At 40.7% G+C, this 17,440-nt stretch overlaps 1 protein-coding gene across 1 annotated transcript in view; it reads right to left on the bottom strand.

The window, feature by feature from the left end:
* Window positions 1–9,754: 9,754 nt before the first annotated feature.
* ZCCHC24 (zinc finger CCHC-type containing 24) overlaps window positions 9,755–17,440 on the bottom strand; it is a 106,071-nt gene continuing 98,385 nt past the window's right edge. The window contains exon 4 of the mRNA XM_066324126.1: window positions 9,755–16,206. Coding sequence (XP_066180223.1) covers window positions 16,093–16,206 — 114 coding nt within the window. The 3' untranslated portion in view covers window positions 9,755–16,092. The remainder of the gene's footprint in view (window positions 16,207–17,440) is intronic.

Consider the following 17,440-nt stretch of genomic DNA (forward strand, 5'->3'; position numbering starts at 1 on the left):
CTGAACTCCAGCAACATTCACACATATTTGGGGTTCAGAAATTCTTCATCTTTTGACTTTCTCTTTTCCTTTCTCTCTGCCTCCAAGCAGGAATCTTGGCTACCAGGAATTTTTCACACAATCAGCCAGTCAGTGTGGCCAGTGCTTAGGTCACCTGTGGCTAGTTGGGAACCCTCAAGTTTCTAGTCAGCTTTTTTACCTTCTCTGAGTAGTTTTCTCTTCCTTCATAAACTTTTCCATGGATTTATAGGTTTCATTTATAGAATGTTACTTGCAAACTCACAAACATTGGTACATTTGGAAATTCTCATGGAGAAAAAAGAAAAAGGAGTGTGCTGTCCAGCTCTCTCTGGGCCAGCATGCCCTTCCCACCTTCTCTAGCTCTGGGAACTTCACACCACGTGCACTCTTCATCAGGGCCCCACAAATGAGGCAGGGCTTTGGCAATTAGTAACAAAACTAAAATACAGCCATTCAAAAAAACATTACTAGAACCACACATACAGAGTAAAAGCACTTTTCCGGTGATAAGTTCAAGATGGATGAAAACCTTTACATGTCACTGGGTTCCAAACAAGGAAGAATTTGAGGAATCAACCCTTGACATTTCCTATCTTTCAAGTCTGTGTTTTACTATCTAATGGCTTACTGCTGTCAACTCTTGGTTATCTGGTGAAGGGAAGGATTGGGATAACCAAGACAGAGTGAAAACAAAGATAATACAAAGCATATGGCAATTAAATGGTAGGAAACAATAAAAATAAGAGCAGTGTGGAAGACTGAGTAGGACTGACCTGGGCAAGGGTTGGTGTGGAGAACCATGTGATGGAAAAAGGGTGCAGCTGATCCAAGCCCTTTTTTAACTCACTTTGGGTTCCTTGTGTTCCCAGAATGATTAATGCCCAGTTTTGTTAATCTGCCCCTGAGTGGTTGAGGACTGATTTATTTATTTTTCCTGCATGGCCACATCACTCCAATAAAGTGTTTTACCCTCTGTGTGTTACTGGTGGATGTTCGAAGCAAGGTCAGCACAAGGGAATAGCGAGCAGTTCACACTGCAGCCACCCTGCAGGTCACTGCCAGCCCTGCTAGGAGGAGTTGGCCATCCTGGCCAGTGGTGATGCCCTCCCAGCCCTGGGCCCGGGTAGGCAGTGCAGGCTGTCTTTCCACAGCAAACCAACTGCAAATGGAATTCAATACAGGTGTATGCAGGGAAGCTGTTCAGGAATCGTTCCCAGATGTTGTAAAATGTCTCCAGCTCCCAGCCAAGCTGTTGGGGGCTTTCAAAACAGCTTACCACAGGCTGGAAAATGTTTATAGAGGGAACCAAAAGGCCAGAACATTCATTCATGTTTGATTGCTCAATGTGAGACCGATTCCTTTCTTTGGGCTCGGGCTATCTGGGCAGGAGGTAGGCTGTAAGGAAGATGTGCAAAGCCTTATCAGGCAGCTCATGCAGGAGAGCTTATGACTTTCACAGAGCTACTTTCTGACCGGCTCTTTTCCAAAGTAACCATCCTCCTCTCTCCCTCTGGCACTGTGACCCTGGAACAAGCGTATCACAATTTTGGCATGTGTGGGACATGCTACCACAGTACAGCAATATTATATGGCAAGCACAACATATGTTTTGGAAGTGAATTCAGTTTATTTTAGCTGCTCCAAATTTACTTGACCTGTTTAATCCAGCTTTCACACTACATCATTTCAATGACTGGGACTGCTTTTAGGTCGTGCCCCACAGAACATGTGCAGCCAGTTGGCTGTTCATCTATGTGCTTAATTGTCCAAAATGATTTCCATGTGATTAATATAAACCCCCAACATCCATGATAGGCCAGGCCACTCCATCGTCCACGTTATGTTTGGCAGGTGAAGGGTCTGTCCCACTGAGAAAGGAATAGTGTGAACACAGCATGCTGGGGAGTCCAGACAGCTTCCTAGCTGGGCATTATCCGATTGCTCCATATCTGGGCTGAGTGTAAGTTAATATTGACTCAGGCACCTACAGGACATCACTGAGGGACAGCCCCATCCTGCCCTGGATGCTGAGCCATGGCATTGGTTGGCTCTCTGCTGCCCTGCATATGGAAACAGCAGCTTGGGCTAGTTCTGGTGTGGGGGCTGTTGCCATGTCCAGTGACACTCAGACATGGCTCTTCTTTTGGGACTGACCCCTCTGAACCCACAGCATAGCACTGTGGCTGCAAGAAGGGCTGTGGTCCTGAGGCTGCAGTGAAGGCACATGGCCAGGTGAGTCTCAGGACTGCTGCAGGTGGTCTCTGGCACATGCTATGGTGGGGGTTGGGACAGCAGAGAGTGCCCTGCTCATGGATCACACCAGAAACACCACAGGTATCATCAAGGGGTGAACAGCCCCAATGGACAATAGCTACACCCTCGCACTGCTGTCCAGTGCACCTGTGCTGCAGGTGTAGCTGTGTCTCTGTCTTGTAGGGCCTTTAGTGGAGTACCTTGAATGGGGTCCATGCCCCATACAAAATGAGGTGATTGCCGTGGCATCATTTCTTTACAAGAGACCTACTCTTTCCCCTCTTCTACCCTCTGTTTTTTCCTCTCAACAGCAACAACCCTCACCCCTGCCTGGCAGCCACTCCCTTACCAGCTAACTGAATCATCCTGGAGACAGGAGGCTTTTTTGGGTGCTAAAACTTTACAAGGCAAAGATTTACAGAATACACCCATATGCCCTGCCTGGAAACTGGCTCCCACCTCTGCGGAAAAAGCCAGACAGTCTCAATTAGGCATTCGTGGAAAGTGGGGACAAGCTGGGGCTGGAGCCAGAAGCTGTAAAATTTTCCACGTTTGCCAGCACCGATCCTGCAGACCCGTCTGCTCATTCCATCTCGGCCTCCTTCTCACTAGGCAACTAAATGTGCTGAAAGGAGAAATCAGGGAGATCATTTTCATACCCAGCATTCTCTGGTTGGGATGGTTTTTGCTGTGCTGCAAAACCTCTGCACTGTGTCACTTGTCTTCCCTAAGGCTGAGGAGAGCAAAGCGTTCGCCCAGCACTGTGTGCTCCACCCCAAGGAGCTGTGCAGTGGCTCCACCAAAACGAGCAAAGAGGCTCCAACCAGGCCATTCATGGGGCCATCCGTGGCCATTCATGACTTTTTTGGTTCTCTGCTAAGCCAGTGACTGTGAGGGACTGTGTGAGAAAGACCAGAAATCACAATGGTGACTGGAATACAGATACCCTGATTTGCTTCCTGTGGGGGCAGGGAGACGGCTGTGGTCACTTACCTGCATTCTTCTGCAGAACAAAGTTTCTTGAGAGTATGACTGGCACTGGAGAGCACCAGGGTGATTGCCTGTGCCGCAGGTGCCGCAGGGCCAAGGGCTGGGAGAATGTGTGTGGCAACACAACTAAGGAGGGGACAGCACGTTGAAAAATTGGGCTGTGCAAAGCATGTAATACAACTTGGGACTTAAAATGAGCAACTGTAAAATACAGGCAGTGGGGAGGAGCTGGGAGAGGCAAGAGAAAGTGGGGAGGTAGGAGGCATAGAGGGACTTGAAATCTACAGTTTCAGTTCTTTTAGAAGAAGCACAAACTAAATCTATCGGTGAAGGAGCCTCTGATGAAGTTCACCAACTCTATAATCTAAACATACATTTCTCATTCCAGTCACTCAACAGACTTTACCGACCCTGCTGAGTTTTTTAGGAAACTAGGTTGGGGTTGGTTTTTTTTTTTTGTTTGTTTGCTTGCTTATTCTGGGACACAGGAACAGCACATAGCCTTGGAGTGAATTAGTAGCAGATTTCTTTCTTTTTTCCTTTTTCTTTCTTTCTTAGGTATTCCTGAAAGGGATTGGTTACATGCTGGAGACTAGACAGTATCTGCTCTAAGAACAAAAGCACCATTTTAAAGACTTAAGTAAACCAGAATATGTGCAGTGGTGAAAGTGAGGTTTATGTGCCCATTATTATGCACTGTATTTTTCTCTCTTAGCAAAAAGAACCCAGGTGACAGATTACCCCTACTTATCATATTTAGAAAGCTGTTTGACATCAGCCAGGTTTATTGGTAAGGTGTTGAAAGGAAGATCACGTTTATGAAGTGCATTAAATACTTATTTAAAAAAATCTACGAGTTACTTCACTCATACAGTCCTTGAGAGAGCAAATCACACATACTTCAGGCTGAACTTCCTCTTTGCTGGGACTGTAAGGCCTTATTCGAGACCCTATTGTTTCTCCTGTTGTGCTAAATTCTTGCAAAGAGGTGCACAGGGTTCAGTGTGAGAAGGAAATCAGAGGAGAAAAAGGTCCCTTTGTTCTCTTGGCTGCATTTCACAAAAACCTCCTGATGTATCTTCTTTGGTCTGAATATTTCTGTCTGCCTTAGACTGATGTTTTCTCCACACACAGAGAGATGGGCAGAGATATTTATGGCAGAAAAGGAAAGGTTTTCTCAATCCAGACATGCACATCTCATGCCTTTCTCTCAGCTCCTGGATGTGAGGCTGCACCCTTGGAGCAAAGGGCATGATTTAAAATCAGTCAATGGGAGAACATGGGCGCAGCCTAACCAACCTCCTGCTAATTCAGGATGTCCTCAGCTGTGGCTCAGTGCTGGCCAGAAGGGCTGAGCACGGCATGGCTGGAACCCCTGTGGGAGCCTAACACAGCTTGGCAGCCTCCCATGCGACACGGTGCATGGCTCAGCCAGAGCCTATAACCTCACTGTTATGACCTCCATTTACTGGACCTTTTGGATGCTAAGAGGTGCTTAAACACCTCTTAGAAATTTTCCTTGGCGCAGTGAATTCTTTTGTGACCCCAGAAAACCATATGGTAAGGCTAATCGAGGGCTAAACCCTGTCCTGCCACTTGGAGAGCAAGAGTAGGCGGTGTGGCCCAGCAAACAGGAATGCAGTGAATAGATGCATTTAAAACAGCTTTAAACACAGCTAATTAGGAACAGCTATTTTTTTTTAAACCCTATATGCAAGGAATTAAAAAAAAAAATTAAACCCAAACCAAAAAAATTGCCACAGTGGTGCAATATTTTGTTGGAGACTACAAACTATGGTGGTGTTTCAATTAGTTACATGCCAATTGGGCCAACCAAGCATGAGCATAGGTGAGTTGCAAGGTCTTCTTCCAGAGCATGAATGCTGGGGAACTGAAGGGTAATTCCCTGGGCATGTCTGTCTGAGTATTTCCCAGCAGTTGTCAGGTGCCTGTTGAGTGCCACCTATTTCCTTACCTACAGGGCTGAAGTATGTTTACATTCACATATTGCAGCTCCTAATATCACACAAAAAGTAATCCTTGGACCAGGACAACAATCAGACTGGCACCTACTTAGATATCCTCTTTCCTACAGCAGCTTAGTGAGGGAAAAGATATGAACTACAGGCAGTCAACCTTCTGTTGGCATCATCTGTTGCTGCCTGTGGCTTCAGTGCTTTGGGACTTCCTGAGCAGGGTCACAGCTTCGTGGTTAATAACCCTTGCAGAGTTTAGTTTTTTTTTTTTTAAATGTGGTTTTCAAGTTGGTTTTCATCTCATTTATTCTTTTGACAGCTAGACTATCCCATGACTATGCATTTCAGTCTGCTGTGTGAAATTTTTGTTTTAATTATATTACTTCAGATGTTCGTATCCAAAATTCCCTTCTTCTAGGAGAGTTGTAGAAGTAATTAAATTTCTTCCCTCATTTGTGTCATTTATTATATTGTGGGATACTTACACATCTGCCCATAATGATCTCTTTTCCAGAAGATGGAGGCCCAGTGTACAGTTGCCTTTCACAGGTAAATGATTTCTTCCATTTCATCATTCCTGATCTTGTTTTTGATTTCTGTTTTGTTCTTTCAAAGTGATAAGGATCACATAATGTTTTCTCTTTAGTTTCTTGTTCCTACTTTCAAATCCTCTGTTTGTCTCTTTTTAAAAACTGCTATGACTTTGAGTTCAATAATCCAAAATAGCACAATGCACTTATTCCTGCTAATTTAAAATCTGTTATTCAATATGCACCATTTGGGATATCTTTCACTGAAGATCAGGGACTCAGTCAGCTGCTACTCGTGTTTGGTTTTGCTTTTGCTAGTCTGAATCAGTGCATTACTCTTCACCTCCCAATTCAATAAACCTAGTTTAATTCCTTCAAATCCTGGAACATGCTGATGTGAGTTGTGTTTATTTAACTCAGACACTTTTGCTTAAATTTAATTAAAGAAATGCAAAAACTTGCCACAGCCAAGTATCCAAAGAAGTAACCACACCTTAGTGGCTGGGCAAGGTACTAGTTGCTGTGTGTAATTGCTTTGTATTACCAAATTGTCCAAGATATTCAGAAACTTTAGCAGGGTATGTTGGAAAACAATTTTAATTGGTCGATTTCAATGTGTGCTATTCAGGCTTCTGTCTAGTAAAGTTTACTTGTGTATATCCCTCAGTGAAATTTCTACAGCTGTGGAAGATTTAACTGTGTTGATCTTTCAATTCCTTAAAAACATTAAAATGAGAGTTGGTTCTCCTGGATGTGAACTGAACTATCCTTCGCCTCCCAGCAGCCAGTGAAGATTCCTGTTGGTGGCACTGATGTCTGTGCTCTTTTTTCTTGCAGCACTGTTGGAGAGGGCTCTTGGGTTTGTGCTGTGGCAGGCACAGCCAGGCAGGAAGCCCTTGCACCTGTGGCAGAGCTGGTGCCCACCCCCATTCCCCTCCATCCCTTTCCCACCCCTGCACAGCTGGCCAGCACAGATGGAGCCCTCAGCAACCAGGGCCAGTAGCCAATTTAAGTGAGGCAGAGATAAAGGAGGCCCTTTCCAGGGGCTCTGGGTTTTGACTCTCTGAATTTTGATCTGAGGGTACTAGAAGAGGTATTATTTTTTCCCTGTGCTAGTGGTGTTTGTCTATTTATCGTTGTTTTATTTTGCAAGAGGGGAGTTTGGAGGCCTTTCTTCCTGTCACTTCTTGAGTCTTTTCCTGTGTTATTCCTTCAAGTTTTGCTGGGTGAAATCAAGTGGGGCATAAGTATGTCTGGCTCCTTCGAAATCCTTTGAGTTGTGCCTCATGTTGCAAAACCCTAATGAAACTTAATGGAAAGCTGGCTAATGTTAGATTTCCCATACCTGCTGCTTTGATGTGTTCAGAAATTGTGTAAGAGAAAGCTTTTTATAATGTTCTGGCATTCTCTTCTCTGGTCTGAGCTGGTGAACAGGAGACAAGAGTAGTGATTAAAAGAAAATCAAGAAAATCTTTGGTTTACACCTGACTGCCCGTAAAATGTAGATAAAGCATTTGGCTATGATTTTCTTTCTCCATAGGCATGGGGTTTGCTTGGGTAAGCTGGGCATTTTTAGATCCACTTTTTACCTCTTACTAAAAAAAAGAGGAAAAAAGGTTAATGATCACTGTATTTTTATTTAGTTACATTCATGGCATAGAAATAAAACCTTCAAAGAGTGCTGAGGGTAACTGCTGCTCCTGGTCTCCTCATCAGCCCTGGAGCTGTGTGCCTGGCCAGTGCCTTACCTAGGGCTGTTCTCTTCTACAGCAGTGCTGGCTGTCTCTGCTACCCTGGGCTGCTCGTCAGGGATGCTCTAAGACCTCACAGCTGCAATTGCCTCTGCTTCAGGCTTGGCCCTTTGCATAAGGGTTGTGAGAGGTATTAATCTAAGTTGTTTGAATAAGGTTTTGCAATTTTGGTATCATGACCAGTTTTCTGGGTTTGGTCATCTGAAATGTGTTTGAGATACAGATGGTGAGGAACAGCAATTGCATTACTTTGAGTAAAACAAAAGTGCTTGTTGAGTGGGAGTGCTGGTTGTCCCCACACAGACAAGTTACCTGTTTCTCTAAGTTCAGAAGGTGAACACTGGAGAAAAGCAAATCTGAATGTTGCATCCTGTTTTTAAGGATCACAAGCTATATATACTTATCAAGAGTAAGAATTTTCTATGTTCCAGTTAAGAGGTTTCTTTAGGTCTTAGTGGAAAGACCTAGCTGTCAGCATTTGTCCCTTGGTGTTTCAGTTCCTTTTTCCTTGCCAATGTCTCTTGTTATACAGACTTTTGCAGAGGGGTACAGAGATGGGAGCACGTTTGACTGTGTTCCATGGCAGTGAATATTCTGTGTCTGTGGGCCTCTAGTGAGGCTACACAAATGTTATGTGCAGACTGTTTCCCCTTCCTAGCTGGGATTCAAGGTCTAGTCTGTTTGCCTGCAGTGGGAGGGTCTGAGGAGAAGCTTTTGGTGTGATGTGACCAACTTGAGGAGTAGTAGCCTTGGTGTGTTGTTTAAATGGGTTTTCATTTAAGAATAATAAAACAGCTTTTTATTTCAAAGTACCAGTGTTTTATGAAATCCCTGTTAATGAAAACCCTATTATTGTTCCTGTAGTGGGAATCATCTGGCCCTTCCATTACGAGGGGGTTGGTGCATTGTCTCTTGACCTCATTCATACAGAGCAGGAAGGCGAAATGCTTGGCAATGAAAAATTATGGGAGTAGTTATTGTTTTTGTTGATGCCATATTGCTTGTGTTAATCTATTTTGTTTTAAATACGAAAAAGTTATTTTTTTGAGGAATCATAGAAAAGGTGGTAATAGGGAGCTAAGATTGCAGTTCTACTCAGCATGTTTTCTTGTCCCAGTTGAGTGCTAAATCTGAGGTGTTCGTGGGTTTTTCAGGAAGCCCTGGATAGTCTCTAAAAAGAAAGATGTATTTCAGTTCTGAGCTTGGCTTTGTGGCTTGTGTTTGCTATGGGAAAAGTGCTGTAGCCAAATTTTAAGTGAAGAGCTGTATGTTTTATTTTTAAAACAAAATTCTACCAACAAGTTCTGAATATGTGCTTTCCCTTTCCATGGGGCTCAGCTGGGGATGTCTTTCATCATTTGATGAAACAGTCTGTTCTCAAGGCTTCAGAACTCTGTAATTCCTTGTCAACCTCTTCTTCCACCATTGAATACCAATGCACAAACGTGTGGATGTGTTTTTGCTCTCTCTCTCTCTCTCATGTGGACTGAATGAGAAATCAGGCTTGCCATGTGATAGAAATGGTGCCAATGTGGTGAAGATCTCCAAACGGCAGCTATGCACTGCATTTGTAAGGATTAGCAGGCATAGAAAAATATGTGCTGGTGTGTCTAATAGAAATTTTCTGCTTGTTTTAAATGAAGGCAATCTCTTGTGTTAGAGGCAGGATACCTAAAATCCGAAGTTAATTTCTTGATGCCCTTACTTTAACTTGTAATCTCTGCAGTATTGTCAGTCTCAAGAGAAAAATTACTTGCCACTGAACTTCAGCTGGTAGTGTGAGAAGAGCACTGCTAATACACAATGTAGATTTAGTAGGTCTAGTTCTTGCTAACTTCTTGTGTTTGCAGAGAATGATAAGTGTGATTTTTTATTAAAGCAACTTTCTGGCACATAAGCTTTCCTATCCAACCAAAGCGTACTTTGATTATAGAAGGTTTTCCTGGAGAAGGAATGTTAGACAACACGAAGCTGCTAAAAATGGGGAGCTGGCGCCATCAACCCAAGGCAGTGAAGAGCTGTGACCCTGGATGTGAGCAGGCTCCTCTCAGCATAGGGACTCACTGCAGTGGAGAAAGTAGTCTTCCCATGGTCTGGGTCACGGCTGTGGTAGGGCAGGTTTGCTCCGCAGGCACCAGACTGTGGCTGGCCAGGCCATAACCAGGAACCCACTGCAGCTAGGAGTAAACTGTCAAAGCAAGGAATGTTCAAGAAAACCATGCCACGCTCTTGCTGGGTTTTTTGCAATACTTTAATACAGCATTAAAATGCTAGAATACTAGAGGAAAGCTGTATACTATCCAGCAAATAAGGCACATGTCGGAATGCCATTTTATGGACAATCTACAACAGAGGTTTTACAGTCTCGTTAGCAACACAGTGACCAGATGAGCAAGCTGTCATCTTGATTGCTGAAACAGAACTGGTACCTCTGAGGCCTTTGTCCATAGGTTTTGTTTGTTTTAGCTGTACAAGTTTATTAACAGTTACAGAAAAAGAAATTACACAATTTGCCAACTGAATCTGACAAGGACAGTGGGTACAGCTTAACAAATGTAATAATCGTTAGGTTAATTTTTTTTAAAGCTGAAGAAATTCATAAAATAGTGTTAGTTTTAGCACTATTACACAATGCAGTGAGTGCCGTACTAAACCTTTTAAAGGAAACAAGAATCCAGTATAGGGCTGGGCAGACCTCCCATTTTAGCACAGTAAAATATCAAACTAAAAACTCAATCCTTCATAATATAATCAAACTACATGTAATGTAAAGTGTAAAATGCTTCAAATACGTGCACATGCATATTCTATATTGCTATGAGTTCTAATTAAAATAAATGTAAACCCCTACAATAATCTACTTCAATCCTTTTCTCTTACATCCTTTGATTGATATTATTGCTGTAGATGATACTGCATAGCTGAGCTCACAGTCTGCAAAGAGTTGTGAAAGTCAAGTTAAACAGCATCCCAACCAACTTTCCTCCCCTCTAGCTATGGGGAAGGAAAGAGTCACCATTTGAAACCCACCACTTGTGCTTCGGAGTTTCTGAAAGCCGAGTCTCCACGGCGCTTTCAACCTCTTCCGTGTCTCTCACAAGGCCATAAAGTGACAGTATACTGTTATTTGCTCCTCACTTGCTACATGTCTAGTGATAGCTTTTCTAGCACTCCTTCCCCAAATACACATAAATAAACCATATAAGCATTTTCATATAAGTCTAAGCACTTGAAAAATACACTGGTTACTTAATACTGATATTTTCATCCAAGGATAACAAAAACAATATGGCTTAAAGAATTGCAAGGTTTCTTGTCAGAATTATGTACCAACTTTCATATAATATTTTATGTAGACAATATTTCCTTCTTAATGTAGTTCTGTTGCATACTTTATACAGACAAAAGCATTGTAAAAAAAAAAAGTAAATTATTTCCATAAATATTTTCTTGAGGATACGTCCTTAGTTCTGCAAAATACTTAAGAAAACTCTTACCTCTGTTAGTATCCTAGTTGAGAGGAAGGCCCTTCTGAAAGCTTCCCAATTGTAAAAACTTTGCCCCAAAAACAAACAATACTTCTTTAAAAAGGCCCTCAAATATATACAAAAAAGTTACTGCAAAGAGTTTCCAGATAACAATTCAGTATTATAAGAAATATTTGTAACCATTCAAAAATTTTAACATCTAAAAAGGTTTCCAAAATACACACATAGTATTAAAAAAAAAATTGAAAGAAACTCTATGTCAAGTATAACTCAAGATAAATACACATCTGCAAGTAAAACTGTAAAATACTTCATACAGGGGTAAACATTTATATCAATCATCTATAGCTAGTAACTGCACACGATTGTCCCTTTGAAATTCATCCTAGAAACACAATCCATCATCCCTATATCTAAGATCTCAAACAGCCCTCTGAGCACTTGAGCGATATAACAAACTCAATGGACAGCACTGCTTTTGCAGATAAGAAAGAGATATGGGTTGAAGCCCAGTTGGGAGTGGAGCGATATCTGAAAGAATGATTTTTCTATGGGGATAGTTCCATCACATTTTAAAATATGCTGGCAAAGGCAAGTGGAAAATATATGTCTGTCTACTTAACTTGAAAAACACGTGTTGATGATTTATTGCTTACTGTTCAGTGGACAACTCTTAGGATCCAGAACAGGAAAAAAAAATTCTTTTATGTGACTGCAGGACAAAGAGCACTAATCTATGAGGACTGACATTTCCAAAAGCTCTAAACTTTTAATCTCATAAGTAGGTTTCTTTTTTTTTAAAAAAAAAAAAAAGGCTAGTGTCACAGGTATACAATCCGTGTTCAATCTAAATTTCATGTTATACAAAAAGGTAAAATGTAGATATTACTTCTAGGTATAAGGCTTCTTTCAGACATATGTAAGTTCACATTTTTAGTTTAAAAACTAAGTCCCATATAATGGGGAACTTCAAAATACACCTATTTTCAGAAATAATATATACTCTTGTGTATTTATCTGAAATTAAATAGCAACTTTGAGACAAAAAGGCCTCAAACTTTGCTCATGTGGCATCATTTGACATCTGTGGTAGCAGCAGTAGAAACTGGCTAAAATGGGGCCATCCTTTAAAATACTAGGATTTTTCTTCATCACCTTTAAATGAAGTATTTGTAATAACTTCATTGTAGCATCATTAAGTTAAAGCAGCTAAAAACCTACAACATCCATTTCAAATTACTCAAACATTTTTCCAGAGGAGTGCCAATGCCAAATTCTATATGAAATGTTATGACCAACTCATGAAACAAATTGTGGAGTTGTTTTTTTTTTTTTTTTGGTTGGTTGGTTTCTGTTGTTGTTTTTAAATAAATAAATGAAAGTTTAAAAAGTCTCCAAAATGGTGAAAATTAAAAAAAAATATATAAGTAGAGTGTGCTGGATATATTGGGGGGTTGTTAACAGCAAGCATCTGAGGTTGAAAATCCAGTTTGCCAAATAAATGCACAGAGCCAAACTGCTCTCAGGTACACCCCTAAAGGATACTCAGTTTAGGCCTGTATTGATTTAAAACTCTTTTTATTCATGCTTGCTTCACTTTTGCCAATACTATCTACTAATGCCTTCAAGGATTGCTAGCTGATGCTCTAAAAGCAGAGCTAGTTAGAAAACATCAGAAAGCAGTCATGAAATTTTAAAAGGTAAATCAATTCCTCATTTTTCCAGTCAAAAATCTGCACATTTTCCTTTTTTTTTTTTTTTTCTGATTTGGAAAGAGCTGGTTACATCTACAGATGAATTAGCTTTGTGTGGGGAGGGAAGGAATAGAAGCAATCCACATTTTGTAATCAGTCTGTCTTTTTTTTTTTTTTCCTTTGAAATGAAAATTCAGAAATGCCCCCACTGTGCCACTAGCTAAAAGCCAATGGTCGTAAGCAGTTAGGCACAATTACTTATGTGGATGTGTTTTTCCAGCAGCTCCAACTGCATAGGCTGGAGCGTGGAGCGAATGCCTCAGCTCCAGCCCTGCGAGCACAGTCCTGCAGGGAGGGCCAGGGGAACCCTCCCCTCGGCCGGGCGTTCGGGAGGAGCGCTCAGCCCGGGGCAGGGAGAGGGTGCCCCGGCCGATGCCATCCGCATCCCGGCCTCTGCCTTCGGCAGTACAAACTACGGCAGTGTCGCTTCTTGCTTCTCCACAAGCTGTGTTCTTCATCTGCTTTTCCCCAGCGTGAGGGAAATCTGCTCTCCTTATTGCAAATATGCTAAGTACTACTTAAATACTTTATGTGTCTTCTGCCTAGGAACACATCAAAAATATAAATACTGAACTCTCCTAAGTATGCCCTTAAGAATTCTTATGCTACACCTATAGACATTAATTGTGTTAAAGTGGATCACGTGTATTTTTAGTACAATCTAAAAATCCGTAAGCTAAAGGCATTGCCTTGCAGTGTTGAATCTGGATAAACAATTCTTAATAGGGAAGTGTCATGCAAATACCAATGCTTATAATGGTATCTTTTACTCAGCTTTTTGTCAGAACCTGGTGGTGTGTGATATAGTGATACAGCTATATCAACAGTTGTGCTATTTTACTGGATTTAGTGGTTATCATAACATGGAGATTATTTCAATACTGAACAAAATGTTTGATAGCAACATCTTAGTTTCATGGAGAAAATAAAATAACATTTTCCCTTATCTTCATCTAAGAAGGTTTCTCTACATGTTCTTTAGCTAGATGTGCATCATCTAGGTGATTCTTTTGTTCATGTACTATTAAGTGCTTAAGAGGAAAAAATATATCTGGTTTAGAATGCTGCTCTTTCAAAATTACTCATGCTTAAAACAAACTATTGAGATTAATCCTAGAGGTCAAGCTTAGAAAATCCACCCCTAGATTTGCTTGTGTATTTTCTTATTTGTATAGACAGATTAGTATCTTTGTGGAGAGAATTTGTCTCTAAGGTAATTTGTGAATCTGTGCAAAGAATGTGTTTGCATTTGAAAATGCTAAAACTGCACATCTTTGCAGAGGCAACTGAACTGTTTATTAGTGTTACTTTCAAGAATATTATTTTCAGCTATTTTAGTTGGAATTGCCAGCTGGGCAGAAGTAGTTTCCAAGTGATTAATTTAGTTAATTCTATTTTAGCATTACATAGCACTTTTCATCCAGTGATGCCAAAACACTTAAGAGATATTAAGTAAACCTCACAACTCTCCTGTGAGGTAGGTATACTAAAGTATTATTACCCCCATTTTGCAGCTGGGGAAACTGAGGTCCAGAAGAATCTTGTGACTTGCCCAAAATCAGGGAGCTACAGAAGAGCTGTGTTTAGAAGCCAGGAGTCAGGCTGCTCACCCATTGCTGTGACCAGCAGGATGGGTCACTTGGGCTGCCCATAAATAATGGAGTTTGCAAGATACGTACATGCCACTCCCACTGAACAAGCAGATTCAATTTCGCCCTGTTTATAGCAAAGCAGGGAAATGGCAAAATTTCCCCCTGGAGCAAATTTGTCAGGAACTTCATGTTCCTTAGGTGAATGCTCATGGTAAGTTTTCAACTTGCTTTATAAGAGCTTGTCTTGACATACTGGTAACATCCTACTACCACTTAGCAAAAACTCCCTGCTATCTTTGCATTATGGAACTAATACTCAGACCAAATTTAGTTCACATTAAGTTGTCTAGGATTTAAAGTATTTTCTCTAAGTATCATTCAAACAAACCAACCTCCCTAAGGGAAATTTCATAAAAATATAAATTGCTGATGTAAAGCCCCCCAACTTCAAATATTATCCCTCTAATTTTTTGTGAATGCTACAAATGACTTGTTTGTTGTGTCCTTTTACCAATGGACTCTCACATAAACATACAAACAGGATACTGTCTCGAGGTACTTTCAGTTTATATTTGCCAATCCCTGATGAGATGCTCTTTGCAGCAGGCAAAATCCCTGTGCAAAGTTCTACCTGAAATGGGACAATGAAATATAATTCCTAAATTTCTCCCCAGGTATGTAGGTGCTTCAGGAAGACATAAAGAAAGAGGGTTATATAGAGTGCTCTCCATGCCTCAAAACACCCCTATGGCTAAGAGATTTCATATTATAGCAAACTTCTATAGTAGAAAAACAGGACATAAAAATATTTCCAGAAAGCGGCTTTAAAATGACTATAAATAGTAAGTTTGGCTAATCTTTCAGTTAAGGGTTTTGGGGTCAGTTTTAAGTATCCTTATCCCCTTATAGTAAGTTTAGTGTGCTTGTGGCCTAATGAACATGCCATACACATAGAAGGGGCCATGTCAGTGGGATTATATGACAAGAGAAGGATCTGGTAGTTGCATAAACGAGCCAATTTTGTCTCCTCCAAAAACCTCTTGGAATCTTATGGCATTCTCTTTCTACCCAACCCACACCCTCAAACAATTATTCACTTTTTTTTCCATATCTTGCAAAAATTATTTTGCCTAAATCCTGCCCAAGAGATGGTAACAAGTAGAAAGACGTCCAAGAAATCAGCAGCACAAAACTCTTAAGACTTTCTAAAACTGGGAAAGCAGTAATTCTCCTTTTATGCTGTGGCTTGTTTCATCTCCCTTTGTCTTGTCATATAATAAGAACAGTGTTCGTGTTGTGGGTGAGTGCTTGCAATTAGTGGCCCCACAGTTACTGAACCTCTGCAAAAGCCACACATGTAACAAATATTCCTCGTGAATATTGCTCCTTGCCTTTTGAAAAGTACTTCATTTCACCTGGCTGTGATATAGGGTCTGTGTAAACAATCAGCAGAACCTGTAACTGCAGTTCTGTTGTGAACACTATCAGTAACACTTTGTGTGTACATATATAAATTTACATATATATGTATACAAATCATAGTCCTGTAAATACCTAATGCATGCACGCACATGCACAGGAGAAATGTTACATTCTATTAATGGTAAGGCATATTATTAGATAGGCAATATTGGCAATTATTCTAGCTTTTATCTTGATCTGTTGTGCTGCTGTTGGTCGCATGCTGCCAGAGAATCTTTAAGGATAATGGGGATGGGAAGAGGCCACTCTGAAGGTTTATTGCACACGGCGGCAGTAGTAGCCCAAAACTTTGCACTTCTCACACAGATGCTGAGGATGTTCTTTGCTCTGGTCTGAAACATCCAGGCCGTCCGGCTTTTCCAGGGGTCTCTGCAGTGGTGGGAAGGAAATCAGGTTAGATTCAAAGTTTTGTCCTTGTTACTCTTTATTAAGCATGTGAAGTCTCCTTTTATGCCCTGAGCTTTCTACTGGTGATTAAAAAGACACTATGTTTCTTTCCTGAAGATATGGAGTGTTTTTTTCAGCCCTTCAGCCCTACACTGGCTCAGAGTGGCCTTTTAATTTAATGTCATTCTTCATAAAGGTTGTGTTAACTTTGATGTGGACAAATTAGAAAAATATTGAATTCAGGACTTAATTTATAAAAGCAGTAACAGAAGAATTCATTTACTTAGCTCCAGTAACTTAGATGTCCCAAAGGCATTAACACCTAAAGCATGGGAATCCCATTACCCAGCAATATAGAGCAGGGATTGCGATGTCAGGACTAGCTGCTAAACTAAGAAAACTGTCTCAAATATGCACAGATACTACATAGCTAAATAGTATTTTCCCAATAGGTAGTCCCTAGTGGTTTTGAGGCTGAAAGTTTTGAAGCAGAGCAGCTGCAAAGCTATTAATAAAATAAAAAAAAAAATCCAAACTAATACAAAACCAAAACAAAATCCAACCTCATGACACAATCCTTTGCACTGAATCTGAGTAATAAATTATGTATTTTTAATAATATTCATTAAATCACAGCATTGGAGGAAATGAAGCTGATTCGTTGTTAGTAGATTTTTGTGCTGTCATTTTCCACAGCAAGTAAAAGGCTTCAAAATCTGAAAATAAAATACCTGTGTTAAATATTGTGGCAAAGTCAAATGTTTGGAACTCTAATAGGCAGGGAAGTTATAGAGATGTAAGGTAGAATGGAATAATGTGCACCATTTGCTTGGGAAAAACCCCCAAGTTCCCTAACCCATAACTGATCTGTTTCCATGAAATGTATCTGAAAGACTGTTTCATTGCACAGTGCCATGAAGGCAGCAGTTCTTCTGTGAGACTGTGGTAGACACAGCATGTGGTGTGAAATCTGAAAACTAGCCATAAGCTTCTTACTGTTTTTACAGGAATATTAGACCCTTGCTTGTATCTTCAAAATGTGATTCTTGGAGCAGTGGATGGGTAGATATATATTACACCATCTTGGGCATTTATCACTTAACATCCTTCTTAATCTTAAAGACTTTTCTTTATCTGTAAGGTCTTATAGTAAACTTGATCATCTAAGATTTTATTTATAAGTTTTTCATCAAGCCACCTGCCTGAAACTCTGTGG

Source organism: Sylvia atricapilla, chromosome 8, assembly GCF_009819655.1.
Source record: "Sylvia atricapilla isolate bSylAtr1 chromosome 8, bSylAtr1.pri, whole genome shotgun sequence".
Lineage (NCBI taxonomy): Eukaryota > Metazoa > Chordata > Aves > Passeriformes > Sylviidae > Sylvia > Sylvia atricapilla.